Raw genomic sequence first — 16347 nt, 5'->3', positions numbered from 1 at the left:
GGGATAAGAAGCATAGAACCCCGAACCAGAGCCGTTTGTACAAGAAACTAGGCCTTGCAGCACCTAGTTTCTATTTAAAAATAAACACACAAAGCAGCAGGTGGATAAAGACTTTGGAGAATTTTATTTACTTCCTAATTCCACATAAGACAAATATAAAAAAGTAGAGCATTCTCTGGATTCGGTCGTCTCTCCTGCATACGTTTCTCCCACTCTGTCTGGACTCAGACAGTTCATGTAGTTTTAAAAAATATCCATTCAATAAGAATACAAGCAGGAGATAAAAGTCAACTAAACCCAAAGAGCATGAAAAACAAAATAAAAGGACCGTTACTGTAAACTAATGAATGAGTCCAGCTGGATTCATATTCTGAAAAATGTATTCAGCTATGGCTGCATGTGACTGACCACATTGGCACAGAACACAAAATGGATAAATAAAAATAAAAATAAAAAAAAAAACATCTGAAGAGATTCTTGATGCAAGAGCTGGTAATTCCTAATGCCTCACTGTGTCACATTAAGCGTGAACAAAGAATTTCCTCAGATAGTTGTTTTCTCTCAGAGCTGCAGCGCGCAGAACTGCTGGTAGACGGCCAGGATGTGATGGTCGAGCTCAGCGGTGAAAAGCAGGTTCTCCAGAGTTCCCATATACTGCTGGATGGTTCCATGGTGCTGTGGGACAAAACATACAGTCAGATCCAAAACCCAGTAAGGTATTTTAAATGTTAGTTTTATAGTAAAGGATGGAACTACTGGATCAGAAAAACTCAAAGTTAAAATGATACCAAACATCTGGAAGATTTATTCTTCTAACTATCTAACAAGTTGCCAGATTGGCGAGTGATGTTTACCATGAGGAAGACCTGCTGCAGCCGCTCGATGCAGTTTTTATACCAGGGTGTGCTGATGTCAACGCTGCCCGTCTCGCAGCGAACCAGATGCTCTGTCAGCAGCATGATGAAGCGCTAAGGAAGAGACAGACAATCCTTAACCTATTCTGAACTATTTTCATATCAGCTTTACCATTAAAAAAACAAATGACATTTGTCGAAGTCATGAAATTGAAATTGAAGTCATAAAAGTCTTGATGTGACATGTAGTCACTACTCCTATGGAAAGTTCCACTAATTCCAACTACGTAAACTAGAAGGCAGTGTCAGTCTATTAATATAAATAATACATTTTTCCCATTTCAAATTGTGACGTGGAAACTAAAAAAGTTACATTTACACTGTTTTAAATTTGCAGGTGGTTGATCTGATAATTAACTACCTAATATTAGTAAGTTCTACAATTTTATGGCATAAATTGTTAAATTTAGGGTTTGAACATACAAAACTAAGTCTTTACAACTACAAATATCTCAGGTACATTTTTAAAAATATATATTGTACAGGAGATTGATTTCAGAAAAGTTTTCATCCACATGAACCGACACAAATACACCACTGAGAATTGTTTTAATCATGCCAAACCCATAGGGGCCAGTGTAGCGCAAAGTTGAAACCTACTGCAGGCAATCAGATTGCTTCAAAACAAGCATGACTTCCTGTTAGGAAGAAAACATGGTGCGAGGCCGTTTATTTGTGTGGACAGGTTGAAATGTTTTTAAATAGCATCGAACATATTCGATGTTCGATGCTATTTAGACGATAACGATGTCTTGTTTTGTTAACAAGACAAGATTAAAGTAAACTTTGAATCAAAGAACCGTTATTTGTCACAGACAGGAACGTGCGAGACGTTAAATCTTCGTTTTTCCATGTTCACACACAAACATAATTAGAGATCTTTCTCAAATCTCCACTTTGGTTGGAGTTTTCATAAATAATCATTTTTAGTGGTATAAAACAGTTTTGGTGTGGATGAAAGGGCAAAACACATAACAATGTGCTTGTTTTCCTAGATATTTACCTGTGGACTGGGCTTTGGAAATGTTTTTGAGCAGCCGTACCTGGAAGATGACGAGGAAGAGGTTTTTCTGCTCGCTCTGAGCCGACTCCACCTTTTCCTGCAACCTCTCAATCTGCTCCTCCAGCTGACCCTCCTCGTCCTCCTCACTGTTCTTCTCCATGTCCTCGTCGTCCCCGCTGTCCCTCTGTCAGGACACAGACAGACGAAGTTTAAGGTCAGGTCCACTCTGTCATGTCTGAACAGCAGTTGTGCATTTTTACTTTTTTATCTTCAAGGCTCTAATAAATCTGCCTAATTGTAGTCACATTTGTTGGGTGTTAAAATAGTCCACAGCAACAAAGTTTAATAAAAAATAAAAATAAATAAATAAAAAGTGGGGCTACCCTCTTGTGCTGCTGTTTCTCCAGCTTATCTTTAGCTTCCTCCAGCTCCTTCTGGATCTTCTGCACATGTTTATTCATCTTTCGGATGGTTGAGTGTAGAATCTCCCAGGTGAAAAGTCTAAATGAGTTAAAGTATTTTATATTATAGATGAAAGGAGAAAATATCTTTATTAAAAACAATGCTGTGCATGTCACCTTGTGAACTCGTGAGCCATGTCCTGAGAGAAGAGCCAGTTAGCGACAGCGGCACAATCCACGATCTGCGTCCGAATCATTTTATCCACCAACACGGCGATCATCTGAAACACAAATGTCTGTTCCTGTTCTGGTTCCAGCACATACATCCCTCATCTCCATTTGAGCAGTTTTTACCTGAGGGTGGTTCCTCCACACCTCATAAATCACTTTCAGGATGTGCAGTTTCCCATCGTCGCTTTCCGTCAGGTTTTTAAGGATCTCGTGGAATCTGGAAGGATTCAACACAGCAAGATCCGGAGGATTCATTGAGTCAAACAAGAATTTAAACTGACTGGTCATTACTAGATATCTAAAACAATCATCAGGACTTCTTAGACTCCTTATATTGCATATCCTAGAGCTGAGCAATATAGTTTAAAAATAAAGTTAGATTTCTTCATATCGCTTCTGATTTTAAATACATTTTTTTCTCTCTTTTTTAAAAAAAGGAACTCCAAATGACAGACATTTTGAAAAAGCGGCTTTTATTCCAATCATCTTCGATAAAGTTGTCATGCATCACAACATGAACCGCTCAGTTCATGTAGTTCTTCTATTTCTATTATGTGTAGACATTATACCAAAGTATGAGCATCATGTGAAGTTTAACTTCACATGATGCTCAACATTCCTCATTTTAAGTTTTGGTTATTTTTTGTGACTATTATTTAGTCCTATTATTCCGACAATATTGCCACTTTATTCGTCTATTATTATGACTTTATTCATAAAAACTTAAAAATAAATTTAAAAAATCTTAGCCTGTTAGTCATATTTATTTTAGCACCAATAAATAAGAGTTGTAAAACATGCCGACCCTGAACTATGGAAACCCAAAGAGAGCAATGATAGAGAAAAAATAAATAAATCTGATATTCCATCTGCTAAACCTTCAAAAACCAAAAATTTTATTTTTTTTTTTTTTATAAAAATATATTTATTGCCCAATCTTAGTACACTGTGAAACTAAAATCTGGTTTCAGAAGTCCCCAAAACAAAAACCGTTTGACTTCACTCCAGACAACGTGACATTCCCAACTCAACTTGAATCACGTCATTTTTATGTTTGTAAAAAGTGGCGTATCGCAGTTGGAAACCTACTTGCCAAGCGCGCTGAAGGAATGGCTGAAGGACTTCGCTGCCAGATGGAGAAGAGTCTGAAGAAACACATCAATCTTCAGTGGGTTGAAGCTTTCACCCTCATCTGCATCAGCACAACAGGAAAAGGAAGATATTAGACCGAAAATACAGAGAAATAATTAGCAGCCATGATGGAAAGCAAGCAAACTAAAGTTTAATGAAAGTAATGAAACATGCTGTGCAGATACAACATTAAAGAGATGACCGTATAAACTGAGAGAAGGTGGAGTTAGTAACAGAGAAGAGAAAAGCTTTACTACCAAACTGTTACAGAAAAAAAAATCTGGTCTCAAATGACAAATAAAACCTCAAACAAACCATCATCATCCTCCTGGTTTGGGTTGGGGACTTCTTTCAGGATGGCGAGGATTTCCTCGTTGGACGCTCGGTTCTTTATGGCGTTGGAAACTGTAATGGAAACTGGGTAACCTGGCAACGAGGCTGTGAGGGAACAGAGAAGTAAATATTATATTTTGCTCTTTTAGTGCAGTTTGTATTATTCTGATGCAGGTAAGGACAAAAAAACAGTGGAGGGGAGTCTTACTGCCACTCTCGTCTCCGTATTTGAAAGAAAAGATGGGCTCAGCAGGGATGAGGGCGGAGAAAGTTGGAGGGACGATGTCCACAATTCTCTGATGGTATGAAAGTCTGTAATTAAAGCAGCAAAAACTGGATATTACACTGCAAACTACAGATTTACACAACAAACCATACATTAGAATTAATGTTTTCCTTTAGTTTTGTGTTAATTCATATTAATTATCTCTAACTGATATGTGGAAATGTTTTATACCTCATCGATTTCTCCAGAACCTCTTTGACAAACTTGGGCTTTGGTTTCTCTAAATCCATTGTCAAACAGTCCGCCCTTTACAGATGAAATATGGACAAGAGTAAACTAAACTCTGAGTTACTTTATTTTTAAAAAAGATTACATGACTCTACCACATATTGCTCACCAGTCATCCCAACTCCATCGAAACTGGAAGTTGCTCAAATGATGGGAAAACCAGTTGATGAATCTACAAGAGGAAATTGAGAAATTAGGTTATTTTGTTTGATTTATCAAAACAGATCTCTTTTATAAATGAGATCTTAGGAGGATCATATTTGCTTTAAAATGATCTGATGGGACTACCAGAGGAGTTGGCCAATCACAGAAGCCTAAATAGCATCTCTATGCTAAACAGCAGCACAGACATTTACAGCTCTAGTGGTCCAAAGACATTCCATGAATGATCAGGGGTTCCGGAAATATTTAAAAGTTAACTGGGTTTAATAACATTTTGCACTGATCTGATGGCTGAATAACCTAAAGAACAGATTAAATGCAATAAATATCTTTGTTGTTGAGCTCACATCTATTTATTCAATAATTTAACAGCAAAAACGGGTTTTGAAATGAAAATGTTGCTTTTTCGGCTCCCATAGTTTGATTAACTGCAATTAATTAAATTACAGACCCCATAATTAACTCAATTAAAATGTTTAATCAAGTACCACCACTAGCATGAAGTATTATTACCTGTCTATGCAGGCGGTGTTCATTGTGTCCAGCCTCATGTAAAGCATCTCTGTGGCCTGGGCCAGCTGTCAGGCAGATATTAAGGTAAACAACTCAACAGCAGCAGCCTGGTTACTCAATGAATGTACAAAAAATTCTCTTAAAAAAAGTTCTCATTATGCAACTCCTGAAACAAAATGACTAATTCTACAAGTTTCTATCCACTAAATGCAACAGAATGAACTCAGGATGCCAATCAAACCATTAATTATTCCTCTAAAAAGGAGAAAAAAACCCAACTGTGCTGTTAGAGACTTGAGACTCATGCTGGATGACCATGATTCTCAATTATTGTTAATGTCTCTCCATTTTTTCTTGCCATGGAAACAGTAAAGGATACAACTTGAGGGAGTGACCCTGGCTGCAGCTTGCAGAGCTCGATGAGGAGCGTAGTGTACATGACGTCGATGTGGGGCGGTAACGGCAGCTGGAAAAGTTCTCCAAAGATCACCTGAAACAAAGAAAACTCAACTGGTAAATCACAAGGATTTGATTGTACCAGTTTGTGTGGAAGAACCCTGAAAGAGAGAAATACCTCCACGATGTGGTAGTTCAGTGGGATCTTGTTTTTTCCAGGGTAACTGAGCAACTGGGCAGCACTGGAAGGAGAAAACAGCAGCACAACTTTAGTGATGTTCAGAGCGATGCTATGTAGGCATGTCACAATAAATTTTGCTAGACGATAAATTGTCCCAGAAATTTTGCAACAAACACTAATATTGTCATTTTCAGACAGTTTTCAACTAATACAATAATAATGGCACAATAACGTGTGAACAACCACTCAAAGATAAAAAAGATATATTTCTAAAGAGTATTTAACACTGGAAAACATTTTAAATAAAAAAATCAAACCATAATTAAAACGGCTTATGAAATCTCTGTATCCAATTTTTTTTTTTTTCACAAAATAATAGTCACTCAGCTTTGACTGGGAAAACAGGCAAAAGGGGCAGGTAGTGCAGACTGACTACTTTCTACAGGGTTCAAATATTTGCAGCTTTTCAACGATATTAAAGGGGAGAATCTCTTTGACGATTGTTGTTCAAATGGAAATTATCGCGCTCATTTTAATTTATCATGAGGTTAATTTATTGCTTATTGTGACAGGATGGCTGCTATGTAACTATTTCCTCATGCACTCCACCCACCATGTTTTCCTCTCTTTCCAGTGGGTTTTGATGATACAGTGCAGGTTTTCTTCAATCACAAACCGCTCCACAGAATGGCTGCCCGGCATAACGGGACCCTAAAGAGAAAAAATTTAATTAAAGCCTCTGAAGCTAAACTTATCCGTCTTTCAGAAGAGATGGACGAACCTCTGGGGCGTCGGTGTAGTCGAAAACGCGGAAAATGACCCGGGGGATGGGGTACAGGGCATCAGGCATGTGTCCCGGCGGGGTGAACGGGGGCAGGTTGTGCTGCAGCGCCTCACAGAGAACGCTGTCGAAAGCGATGTATGGACGAAGGATGTGGCGCTCCTGCCAGCGGTCTTTCTTCAGCTTCTGGATCTGGGCCCACAGACAGTCCAGATACTGACAAGAACAGGAGGAGAGGTTATTCTAACAGCATGCAAGGCTCCAGAGAACAGGAACGGGGATGAGAAACAGCCTAATTATTATTTAACAACATTCACTGTAAGGTAATATTTTTAAACATTAATATGGAATCTGATAGGTATTTTGTTTACATAAATATCAAGAAGGAACCGCAGACAACGTTTATGAGTTTTCAACCAAACTTCTGCAGAAGGAGAAAGCATAGCAAACCACTTCTCCAAGGTGTTTACCATGCGTTCTGATTTCCTGTAGCAGAGCCTGTCTTTTTATTAAGCAGGAGAAAGAAATGGAGTCAGATTGGAATGTGGGAGAGTTATAAATCAAGGGGTGGCTATTCTGAAACAAGGAAGAACTGCATTCTACACACAAGCAGTTCAAGGAGTATCCCAAGATAAGAAGAAGCTGCAGCTTCAAGGTTTAGGGAAAAAGCAAAGTTTTGTCTTTCACACAGTTTAACAAATTCCTCCTCTCTGGGGTGTGAATACTAAACCTTTAAATGAAAAACAAACTGGTAACTACTTATGTAAGAATGATAACAAAACATAATTATTCTAACAGAATCAATACAAAAAATGGTCAAGTCAGCAGTTTTCCACATTATCATGTAGCCCACAATGTAGCCATCAGATTCTCATGTATGCTTAAATACATAATACTGAATTTTCTGAGTAACTGAATGTTGGATTCTCATTAGTTGTCACAAACGTAAACAAAAATAAATTCTTTAGCGTATCTCTGAATGAAATTAATCAATTTACATAAAGTTCCATTTAGTTTCATTTTCAGATGTTTTATTCCAGTGGTAGATTTCAATTTCTCTCTCCAGATCATCACTTGCTGTACTCAGCATTAAGAGTTTTTACAAGCGATCATTAAAAACAACTAACCTGACATCTGTTAGACTGTAGGACTTTACTTGTCCTACAATCTGAAGCTCATTGAGGGAATACAGCTTTCAGACTGTCTTAGTCAGGAGGACAATATATGCTAAATATGATATTATATGTGCCTCGTATGCTTCAGGCTCTTAGTGTGAAGGTTTGCAGGATGTTGAAGCAAATAGTTTTAAAGTTGTTCTTTTGTGTTGTTCAAAATTTTAATCAGTAATCATTATAAATGGAGACTGTTTAATCTCTAGCATGTTTGCCATTACAGCTGACCAGACACGAGCGCACATCACTCCGGATTGCAGGACTCTCACCTCTTCTTGTGGATGGGGTTTCTCTGCTGTCCACACCTGCAGCATGGGAACATGAGTCTTCACTCTCCTCCTAAAGATATGGAGGGCACAGTGTGAAGCAGCTGCAGACTACAAAAAAACTAGAAAACCGCATCAGGAACAGCATGAAAAAAATCTAAAGATGGAAAACACACTTGAGGTAGCCTTCAATCTGACTGAGGAGTCGGTCCATTTCAACATCCTTCTTCTCATAAAGTTCCTTCCCAACCCAGGGAAGACAGGACAGAACGACATACACAAACCAGTCTGATCGAACCTGTGGAAGGAAATGAGACCAGTTTACAAATCGTGGGAAGAAAAAAGGAGCACAACACAGCAGGGTCACAGCAGCAGCAACTTATAATCTGTTCCACAATCAGAACCTCAAAACATTTATACAAAAATCTTATTTGAACACTTTTATATTTGTTTATTAAACAAAAACAAAATAACATTTATTCACATTTGTCACGAAAATGTATCATTTTCCATGACAAATTTTTAAAATGCATTAATATGAAATGCAAAGTTATCCACATGTTTACACTTTACCTGTGGCACATCTTCTTCTTGAGTAACACTGACAAAATTTTCAAACATTACCACCATAGATGGAGCGGCGATGACATGGCAGTTAACCAAATCTGACAGAAAGCGTACCTGAAAAATGGAAGTAAATAAATTATCTTAAAAAAAACTGATGTGTTTTTCGATTTTCATTTAAATGATAAAAGTCACAGTACCAGGTAAACTGCTTCATTATACAGGTTGTTTTTTAAAGTCTCCTTCAGCTGCCTGATCATCGCCTCCACAAACTCGCCACCAAAGTTGTAGTTTCTGGCATTGAGGAGACCGACTAAAGTCGTGTAGACGGTGAGCTTCTCTGGCAGCAGGCGAGCGCTGTTGACAAATGGCACATCAGTGAAACAACCATCTAAAACTAACTATATTCAACAAAGACAAATAACGCTCACAAACTTACACAGCACATAAAATACGCAGGATTTTGTTTTTGTAGTTGGGAAGGTCAGCCTCCAAGACACCTGCGAGGCCCTCAAGGTTGCTCTCGAGGGAAGAAGTGCTCTAAAAATATAAAAAAACTAAATGTTTTCATATTTAATATTTTCATATTTAATAACATAGCAGAACAATGACACAGAACTCTGAATCATATTTTTATATGTTCATGTGATAAAGGTTAAAAATACTTTGAGCAGCCCTCTTACTTTTTCTCCTACGCGACATATCAAAGACTCCAGGCGATCTTCAATTTCAATGGGCTCAGATGTTCTTCTCCTCTTATGAGCTTGACCTCCTGGTAAGTCAAAGGAACCCAAAGGAAAAACTATTATTCACTAATTTGACAAGCAGGACAGATGTGTTCACATCTCACAATTTTCTTCACAAATGAAATAATAATCAAAAAGATCATGTTTAGTTAAACTGGATAAACATCACTAATTGAATTATTACTATATTCAATCCCCACATCTATATGTGGGGAACATATATTGTATTGTTCATATGTAAATTTAAATATTTTCTGGGTCTTTGTGTCATTACACTGCGCCTATTTCCTTTACTGCCATGTGGCTACATCGGCTGATTCAGGGCATAACCTTAAGCATTCCTGAAGAATCTTACAAACTAATAATATCTCTGGAAAACTCTTGAGTCTTAAATTCCTGGAATAGTGTAGCAGACTGTCAATGTCTCTGCACTGCCACACATCAAAATATAAATAAATGTAAAAAACATTAGCTATTTCAAAAAATTCAGATTTTTATCTATTAGATAGAGATAAAAAAAATTGTAAACCATCTTATTTTGCTGTAATGATTGTTTCAATAATAAATGTTAGAAATAGTATTTTAGTTGAGACTCTTAATAGTGTCTATGTTTCAATGCTTTGCCTATTTGTTTTCTAGATTTTATCTTATTTAAAACACTTTGTGTTCAACTTGTGCATGTAAGCAGTAAAAACTTACTGATTTATTTAAGTCTTGAACCTAAATCAAAGTTATGGAGATGTACGTAAATAAATACAATTTAAACGCAATTTCTAAAAATAATTTACAACTTTTGCCAATAACTTCACAAACGACGCCTAGGGTTTTAACGGAGTATTTGGGGTTTTTTTTAATGTATTTATATTGTTATGTGCCAGAACAGCAGACAATGAGTCATTTGAGCAGCTTTCGAATATTGTTTCATTCACTAAAACTACGAGGAAAGGATACATTTAACACAAACAAGCATTTCATTTCATATTAACAATTTAGCTAACATTAATGTTTATAATTTTGTACTGAGAAATCTTTTGTCTTTGAACTATTTGAATTTGTGACTACACATTAAATCACACAAAAACACAGATTACTATACAACTGATTAGAGTTACCGCCCCCATATTAAATACAGCTATTTCAGCAGTTAGCTAGCTAACGGTCAGAAAACCAGTTAAAACCGCCGCGGCTCTTAGTATGAGCTAGCAACTCATAATTCAATACCACTGAGTAGACAAACTGATATTTGTTTAAATGCGTTTCAATCGCTCGACATATCAATGAAAACCCACAGATAGAGTCACATAACATGCAACCCTGCAGCATGCGTGAATGAAGCGAAAACGCGCTGTCGTTATTAGCCTAACGGCTGCATTGAACGTCCAGACTTACCGTCGTTCTCATCGCTATGTCGCCTCCTGGACATTATTTGTAATACCTATTATAAAGGCAAAAATACTCGACGGAAAACGGCGATGATAAACAAGCAAAAAGTCGATTAAACAAGCTGCTTTTCTGTTCGTTCAGCTCTGAGCACCGATGCTAACGCAGCAGGGAAATAGCAAGTCTGATTCGAGTGAAGCACATCCGGGATTTTCTGGGTTCAAACGGAACGTCCACCGTCTTTTCTCGTCCGACCTACAGAGCGGCACGTTTGTAATAAATGTGTCCTCTGTCATCTTTTGGGATGCCATAATAATAATATAACATATTTAAACCACGATGATTTAAAAATGCTGAATTAAGAAGACGCTAGATGCTACATAGTCTTGTCTCGAAGCTGTTTTTAAGGGCCAAGAAACAACAATGGCGGCGGCAGTGGAAACATCTTGCTCGGAGTTCCTGAACTGGGAGGTTGAAAGTTCAGTTTGTAACGAATTAAAACAAGAGAAACAGCTGTCTGCCTCGCAAAGAAGATGCTACAGCTTCTGTAGGAGGAAGGTGAGAATATACTGTCTGCGGCTTCTTGGTGTTATTTGTTGTGCTTATTGCTACAAAACTCTGCTTCTAGTTATTCCTCCCATTTAAGAATGATAAAGGAATACCTCTAGATAACACTTGGCAAATTTCTTTAAGATCTGAAGTGAAATTTGTCAACACATTAAAATGTTTGATTTTGAGGAGCTTTAATTTTGAAATTCCGCATCAGATCTCGATGAGTTTTAGACATAAAACAGTGACAAATACTAGAATGTTGTATCTACCTACTAGCGGGCGGACATTAAAATATAGTTGTAAAAAAATACAGCTTTTACTTTGAAAGATCTCGCAAAGTTGTGCTAAATCTACAAATAACCTTATACACAATACATTATTGTGTACCCAATTGATCCCAAATTTTGTCAAGTAAAATTAGTGGATTCTCTAGTATATAAATGTAAATATTAGACTATACTGACTAAAAATAATTTGCTATTGAAAAAATACTTTTTACCCTTTGGGAACAGAACTGGATTGTATTGTATTGAGGAATTAAATGTATAATTGTCTAAAATTATAGACAGAAAATTGTATTGGAAGTCATGTATGAATTGTATCAAATAAAAAATGTTAAAGTCAATAACGTTAATAATCTGAAATATGTATGGATCTTAATATATCTTATACAGTCTTTCAACATTTGGTCCAAATGTTGGAGAATTACCGACATTATGAAGGCTTATCCTCATGCATTTAATTGATGTACTTATTCAGATCTTTTAAAATGTATAAAAAGGTTTTGTTTGTTATTATTATGATTAACTTTTTAAAGAAAAAGGCAAAAAACACATTTGGATCACTATAAAACTTTTACCCCTGAGTCTAGATCCAGTTACCAGCTGCTTAACCACACTGATCTTCAAGGATTACATTTTTAAAAACATTTCCCATGTCACATTTTTCTCTTCTTCGCAGTCATTTGCCGCCTTCGTAGCATCCGTGCAGAGTGGTTGTCAAGTTAAAGGAAGAGCGACCTGGTGCTGCTGTGGCCAGACCTTCAGCGAACACTCTGCCATCCACAAACACGTGGCTAAAAGTCATAATTCTGAAGTACAGCAGCTCACTGAGGCTGCGTATGAGCATCTACTAAAACAGCTGGAGCAAGAGGCTGAACCACCAAAGGAATGCAAAGCTGAAGTAGCAGACATTTCTGTATGGATACCAGATATCAGCCAAGTCTCTGAGGAGAACCTGAGAAAGTAAACAGATATTAGATATTCTCCTGTTTGCTGCAGTTTTTATGCTATCTGTCATTTTAGATTTTATCCATGTTTATCTTTTGTTTACATATAGCGGCCCTGGAAAAGTTCTCCTTTATTATCATTACTGTCAACTGGATGATCCCCATGTTATCTGTGCTTGGCAGAAAGCTTTATGTGAAAAGCTTCACTTAACAGGCAAGGTGAATGAACTCTATCACTGTACTGCTGAATGTTAAAATACTGAAAAAAGATAAATACTTCATGAAATTAAACTTTTTTTTAAATGTATTGGTCATTTTCTTCAGATTAGGGTGGCAGCAGAAGGCATCAATGGGACAGTTGGAGGTACCAATGTGGCCACTGATATTTATATCAGTGCAATGCTCTCACATCCTGTCTTCAAGATGGAAAAAGAAGATTTTAAGGTCAGAAGCAGATGGAAAAACAGTTGTATTTTAGGACTTTGTTTTGCTAATTAAACCTCTAGCCTTGCAGATTAGTAGAAATATTTGTAATATTTCTCTCCTTGGCGTTTGTCTAGACCAGCGATGGAGGTGCTGAGTGTTTTACAGACTTGAAGGTTGGAGTCTTTAAGGAGATTGTCCCAATGGGAATGGATCCTGATGCTGTATCCTACAAGCTGGCAGGTACTGATACGTTCTACTAATTTTACTTCTAGAATTCTGCTGCTGCTATATATAAACTACAATTATCATAGGAAACTCTACTGTTCATTAGAGAGGCTTTTTTATTGTCAGCTTTTACAACTCATCTTTAAACCATTACCAATAGTTAGTTTTACTGTTGATACACATTTTTATTATGCAATTATTTCCAGTAATTACTTTCAAATACTTTATAAATAGAGCTGGTATGATAAATAACACATGCATTATTTCTTAACGAAAGTAGCCAGACTTTTTTTAATAATTTATGTGATTTAATCAATATTTCTCCCAGATTTCTGAATATGTCCAAATATTTTTGTTTGCTTGTTTTTTAATAATTTATAGATTCAAAAAGTGTATTATTATTTTTTAGTTATTATTATTATTTTCTTTTTTTCTCATGTGGACCTATTGATGTCTTTAATAAAGCTGATGATGGTGACATAATTGTTTTCTGACAAGTTTTCTATAAATGTTATTAAATTATAAATTATTCATATCTGAAAAAGTGATGAACTCGAGGGCCTAACCATTTATTTCTGATCATAACAATCTTGCAAATACCTGTTTATATTGCATCATAAAACTCTTCACCAGTGCAATAACACAGCGGCAGGGCATTAAATTGTGTTTTTCATGCCAACAAAGAGAATGGCAAGTAAGCTCAAATGCTGACAAATATGGTAACACTTTGCAGTGAGTGAGTGAGTTACAACCTCCGGGTCATAAAAAATGTTGAAAGGCTGACGAATCTTTACATTTTTTTCAGTTGGAAAAAAACCTTTATTGTAGGAAAGAGAGGATGAAAAAGAGTAAAAACAGAACCGACCTGCTTTGTTATTTAAGCATGTAAAATTATTTTAAATTCTCATCAACATAATGTTCTTTAATTGTCTTTTCTTTGCCAGTTTCAGTTATATCCATCCATATCAGTTGGAACATAATAATTGGTTCTTTGCTACGTTTTCTCTTTAGTGTGGAAAGAACACTGGTTCATCCCTGGAATTTATGTCTATTTTTATGCCCGAATAATTCGAACTTGAAGTTTAATTGCAATATCAAACAAAAAAAATTCTGAAAATAGTTAGTTACTGGATGGAAGATGAGTGAAAACTGCTAAATGCCTGTTTGGCCTCCCAGGAACTCATCTGGACCCTGAAGAGTTTCATAAGGAAGTGGAAGCTCTTTTGGCTAACGGAGATTCTAGCGACGACACCATCCTCCTCGACTGCCGCAACTTTTACGAGAGCAAAATTGTAAGTATTGATGGTTATAATTGCCAGGCATACTGAGCAGAAAATTAGTTGAAAACAATAAAGTATGTGCGGTTGTTCTGGTTGTTAAATCTGCAAGATGTAGAAGTAAGTCTAGCGAATGATTTGAATTTTTATTTCCCTCAGGGCCAGTTCACTCGATGTCTGGCCCCAAACATCCGTAAGTTCAGTTATTTCCCAGACTACATCGACCAGAACCTGGAGCTGTTCCGGAACAAAAAGGTTCTGATGTACTGCACAGGAGGGATCCGCTGTGAACGTGGATCTGCCTATCTCTGCTCTAAAGTAAGCAAAATCTTAGTTTTATTTAAAGTTTCCCTTAGGAGTTTTATTTATTGCTTTTGGTTGTTGTGTTTAATTTTGGATATTGGATATGTCTCCCAGTGTTAAGCGTTTGTTTGAGAGGATTAACTTTCATTATTATGCAATTATCAATGTATTATTTGAAAATAATCTCAAAATAATATTATCATTTATTGCAATAATTACTGGGACAATTGATTGTCCAGCAATATGTTATCAAGCAGACTTGGTGCATAATAACACTCCCATGAAGCTCATTATCCTCCTTTACAGAAGGTGTTTAGTCATAATCTGTTCAGTAGAAATTCATGTTTTAAACATTTTCCGTATTTTATAACATATTTTTGTTCTTATCTAACCTGTAAATCTACTGTGTTGCAGGATGTGTGTAAAGAGGTTTACCAGCTGAAAGGGGGAATCCATAAGTACTTGGAGCGTTTCCCTGAAGGTTTCTATCGAGGGAAACTTTTCGTGTTCGATGAACGCTACACCATCTCCTCCAACAATGATGTCATCTCAGGTTGCAGTGTTAATTAAACTACATTACCTGTACCTTAAGCGCAAACTTAAAGAAAAGCTTGTACTGCCAGGAAGTTAGTAATTTTCCATTGGAGTTTTTTAAGCCTTGGTGTCTGTAATTAGATTGCAGGTATTGCGGCCTTCCATGGGACCAGTATGAGCTTTGCAGCACCCAGTTCTGCTGCCAGCTGGTGTTGTCCTGTCCCAGCTGCAGAAAGAAAGGATGCACCGCCTGCTGCCCATCTTGCCAAAGGAAAGGAGAGACTCAAGACAAGGAGGCCTCTGATGTTCAGCACCCCAAAGAAGAATGCGAGTGCACCGACACACGGGCCAGAATCCCTCAGGATGTTTAACAACATAAGATCTGGATTTAAAGTGTGTTAATTAATTAATGGAATGAAAACTATGGAAAATTCTGAGCAAACTTATACAAAAAATTATAAGAATGTTGAAAATTAAATAAGAAACAACTAAATGTATCAATTACTGATACCTTTTAATCAAAATCTAATGAGAAATCATAAAAGTCTCTCCTGGATCTATGAATTGTATTCTTATTTTATGATGTAAATTTTCAGAATGTACAGTCGGTAATTAAAAATTTTCAGATATGTTTTGTTTTGTTTTCCCCATTTTGTTTTCATATTGCAGCTCCAAACTCTGGATAAACAATGTTTAAGTACAAACCAGTAACAGATAAGGCTCTTTAACAAAAGAATATGCAGAATATTTCACATGCACTGTGTGTAATGCAAGCCTTGCAGTCGCTTATTGTGTCAGTTAGGGAAGCTGCAGGTGTTTCATAAACAAACCACAACCAGGAATGCATGATTGTGACATACAGCTTGGAAATGCACTTTTTTAAAAGCCAAATCAAGTAAGGGACAACATTTTTATTGAAGTGTTGAACTTAATTTTGCATATTGTGTATTGTCAACTTAATGTGGAGGAATGAGATGACCTTTCTGAGCAGCTAGTGCTAAAATAAACTGACTTGTGTTGATTTGAAAAAACTAAAGGTGGTTGAACTTTTTAAAATGCAAAACAATAATAGTTGGTTACTGTTTATATTTTTCTTTTAGGAGAAAAGACATTG

At 36.6% G+C, this 16347-nt stretch overlaps 2 protein-coding genes across 2 annotated transcripts; one reads left to right on the top strand and one right to left on the bottom strand.

The window, feature by feature from the left end:
* Positions 1-101: 101 nt before the first annotated feature.
* ncbp1 (nuclear cap binding protein subunit 1) lies at positions 102-10872 on the bottom strand. The gene is made up of 23 exons (XM_005807789.3): positions 10698-10872; positions 9246-9334; positions 9002-9102; positions 8763-8919; positions 8572-8679; positions 8175-8296; positions 8002-8071; positions 6561-6776; positions 6393-6490; positions 5777-5840; positions 5582-5692; positions 5203-5267; positions 4637-4699; positions 4471-4545; positions 4222-4325; positions 3996-4118; positions 3639-3741; positions 2673-2766; positions 2496-2599; positions 2301-2418; positions 1958-2101; positions 855-968; positions 102-675 (listed from the first exon to the last, which is right to left on the bottom strand). The coding sequence occupies exons 1-23, from the start codon at positions 10729-10731 to the stop codon at positions 562-564; spliced, it is 2391 nt and encodes a 796-aa protein (XP_005807846.1). The 5' UTR covers positions 10732-10872; the 3' UTR covers positions 102-561.
* A 50-nt stretch (positions 10873-10922) lies between these two features.
* tstd2 (thiosulfate sulfurtransferase like domain containing 2) lies at positions 10923-16258 on the top strand. Its single transcript, XM_005807797.3, has 9 exons — positions 10923-11246; positions 12201-12484; positions 12579-12687; positions 12793-12912; positions 13029-13134; positions 14296-14411; positions 14556-14714; positions 15114-15252; positions 15375-16258. The coding sequence occupies exons 1-9, from the start codon at positions 11112-11114 to the stop codon at positions 15602-15604; spliced, it is 1398 nt and encodes a 465-aa protein (XP_005807854.2). The 5' UTR covers positions 10923-11111; the 3' UTR covers positions 15605-16258.
* Positions 16259-16347: the final 89 nt, after the last annotated feature.

The sequence above is a fragment of the Xiphophorus maculatus genome, chromosome 23, assembly GCF_002775205.1.
Source record: "Xiphophorus maculatus strain JP 163 A chromosome 23, X_maculatus-5.0-male, whole genome shotgun sequence".
NCBI classification, from domain to species: Eukaryota; Metazoa; Chordata; class Actinopteri; order Cyprinodontiformes; family Poeciliidae; genus Xiphophorus; species Xiphophorus maculatus.
The sequence above is the reverse complement of the archived record's forward strand: the minus strand, read 5'-3'. Positions and strand labels throughout refer to the sequence as shown.

Bases quoted from the DNA above. Each gene is read 5' to 3' on its own strand.
- ncbp1 (XM_005807789.3), bottom strand. From the start codon at position 10,731: ATGTCCAGGAGGCGACATAGCGATGAGAACGACG. The intron at 2,102-2,300 runs GTAGCCCCACTT...GTGTCCTGACAG, and splicing joins AGAAACAGCAGCACAAGAGG to AGGGACAGCGGGGACGACGA. The intron at 969-1,957 runs GTACGGCTGCTC...TCTCTTCCTTAG, and splicing joins TCTTCCTCGTCATCTTCCAG to CGCTTCATCATGCTGCTGAC.
- tstd2 (XM_005807797.3), top strand. From the start codon at position 11,112: ATGGCGGCGGCAGTGGAAACATCTTGCTCGGAGTTCCTGAACTGGGAG. The intron at 12,688-12,792 runs GTGAATGAACTC...CATTTTCTTCAG, and splicing joins AGCTTCACTTAACAGGCAAG to ATTAGGGTGGCAGCAGAAGG. The intron at 14,412-14,555 runs GTAAGTATTGAT...TATTTCCCTCAG, and splicing joins ACTTTTACGAGAGCAAAATT to GGCCAGTTCACTCGATGTCT.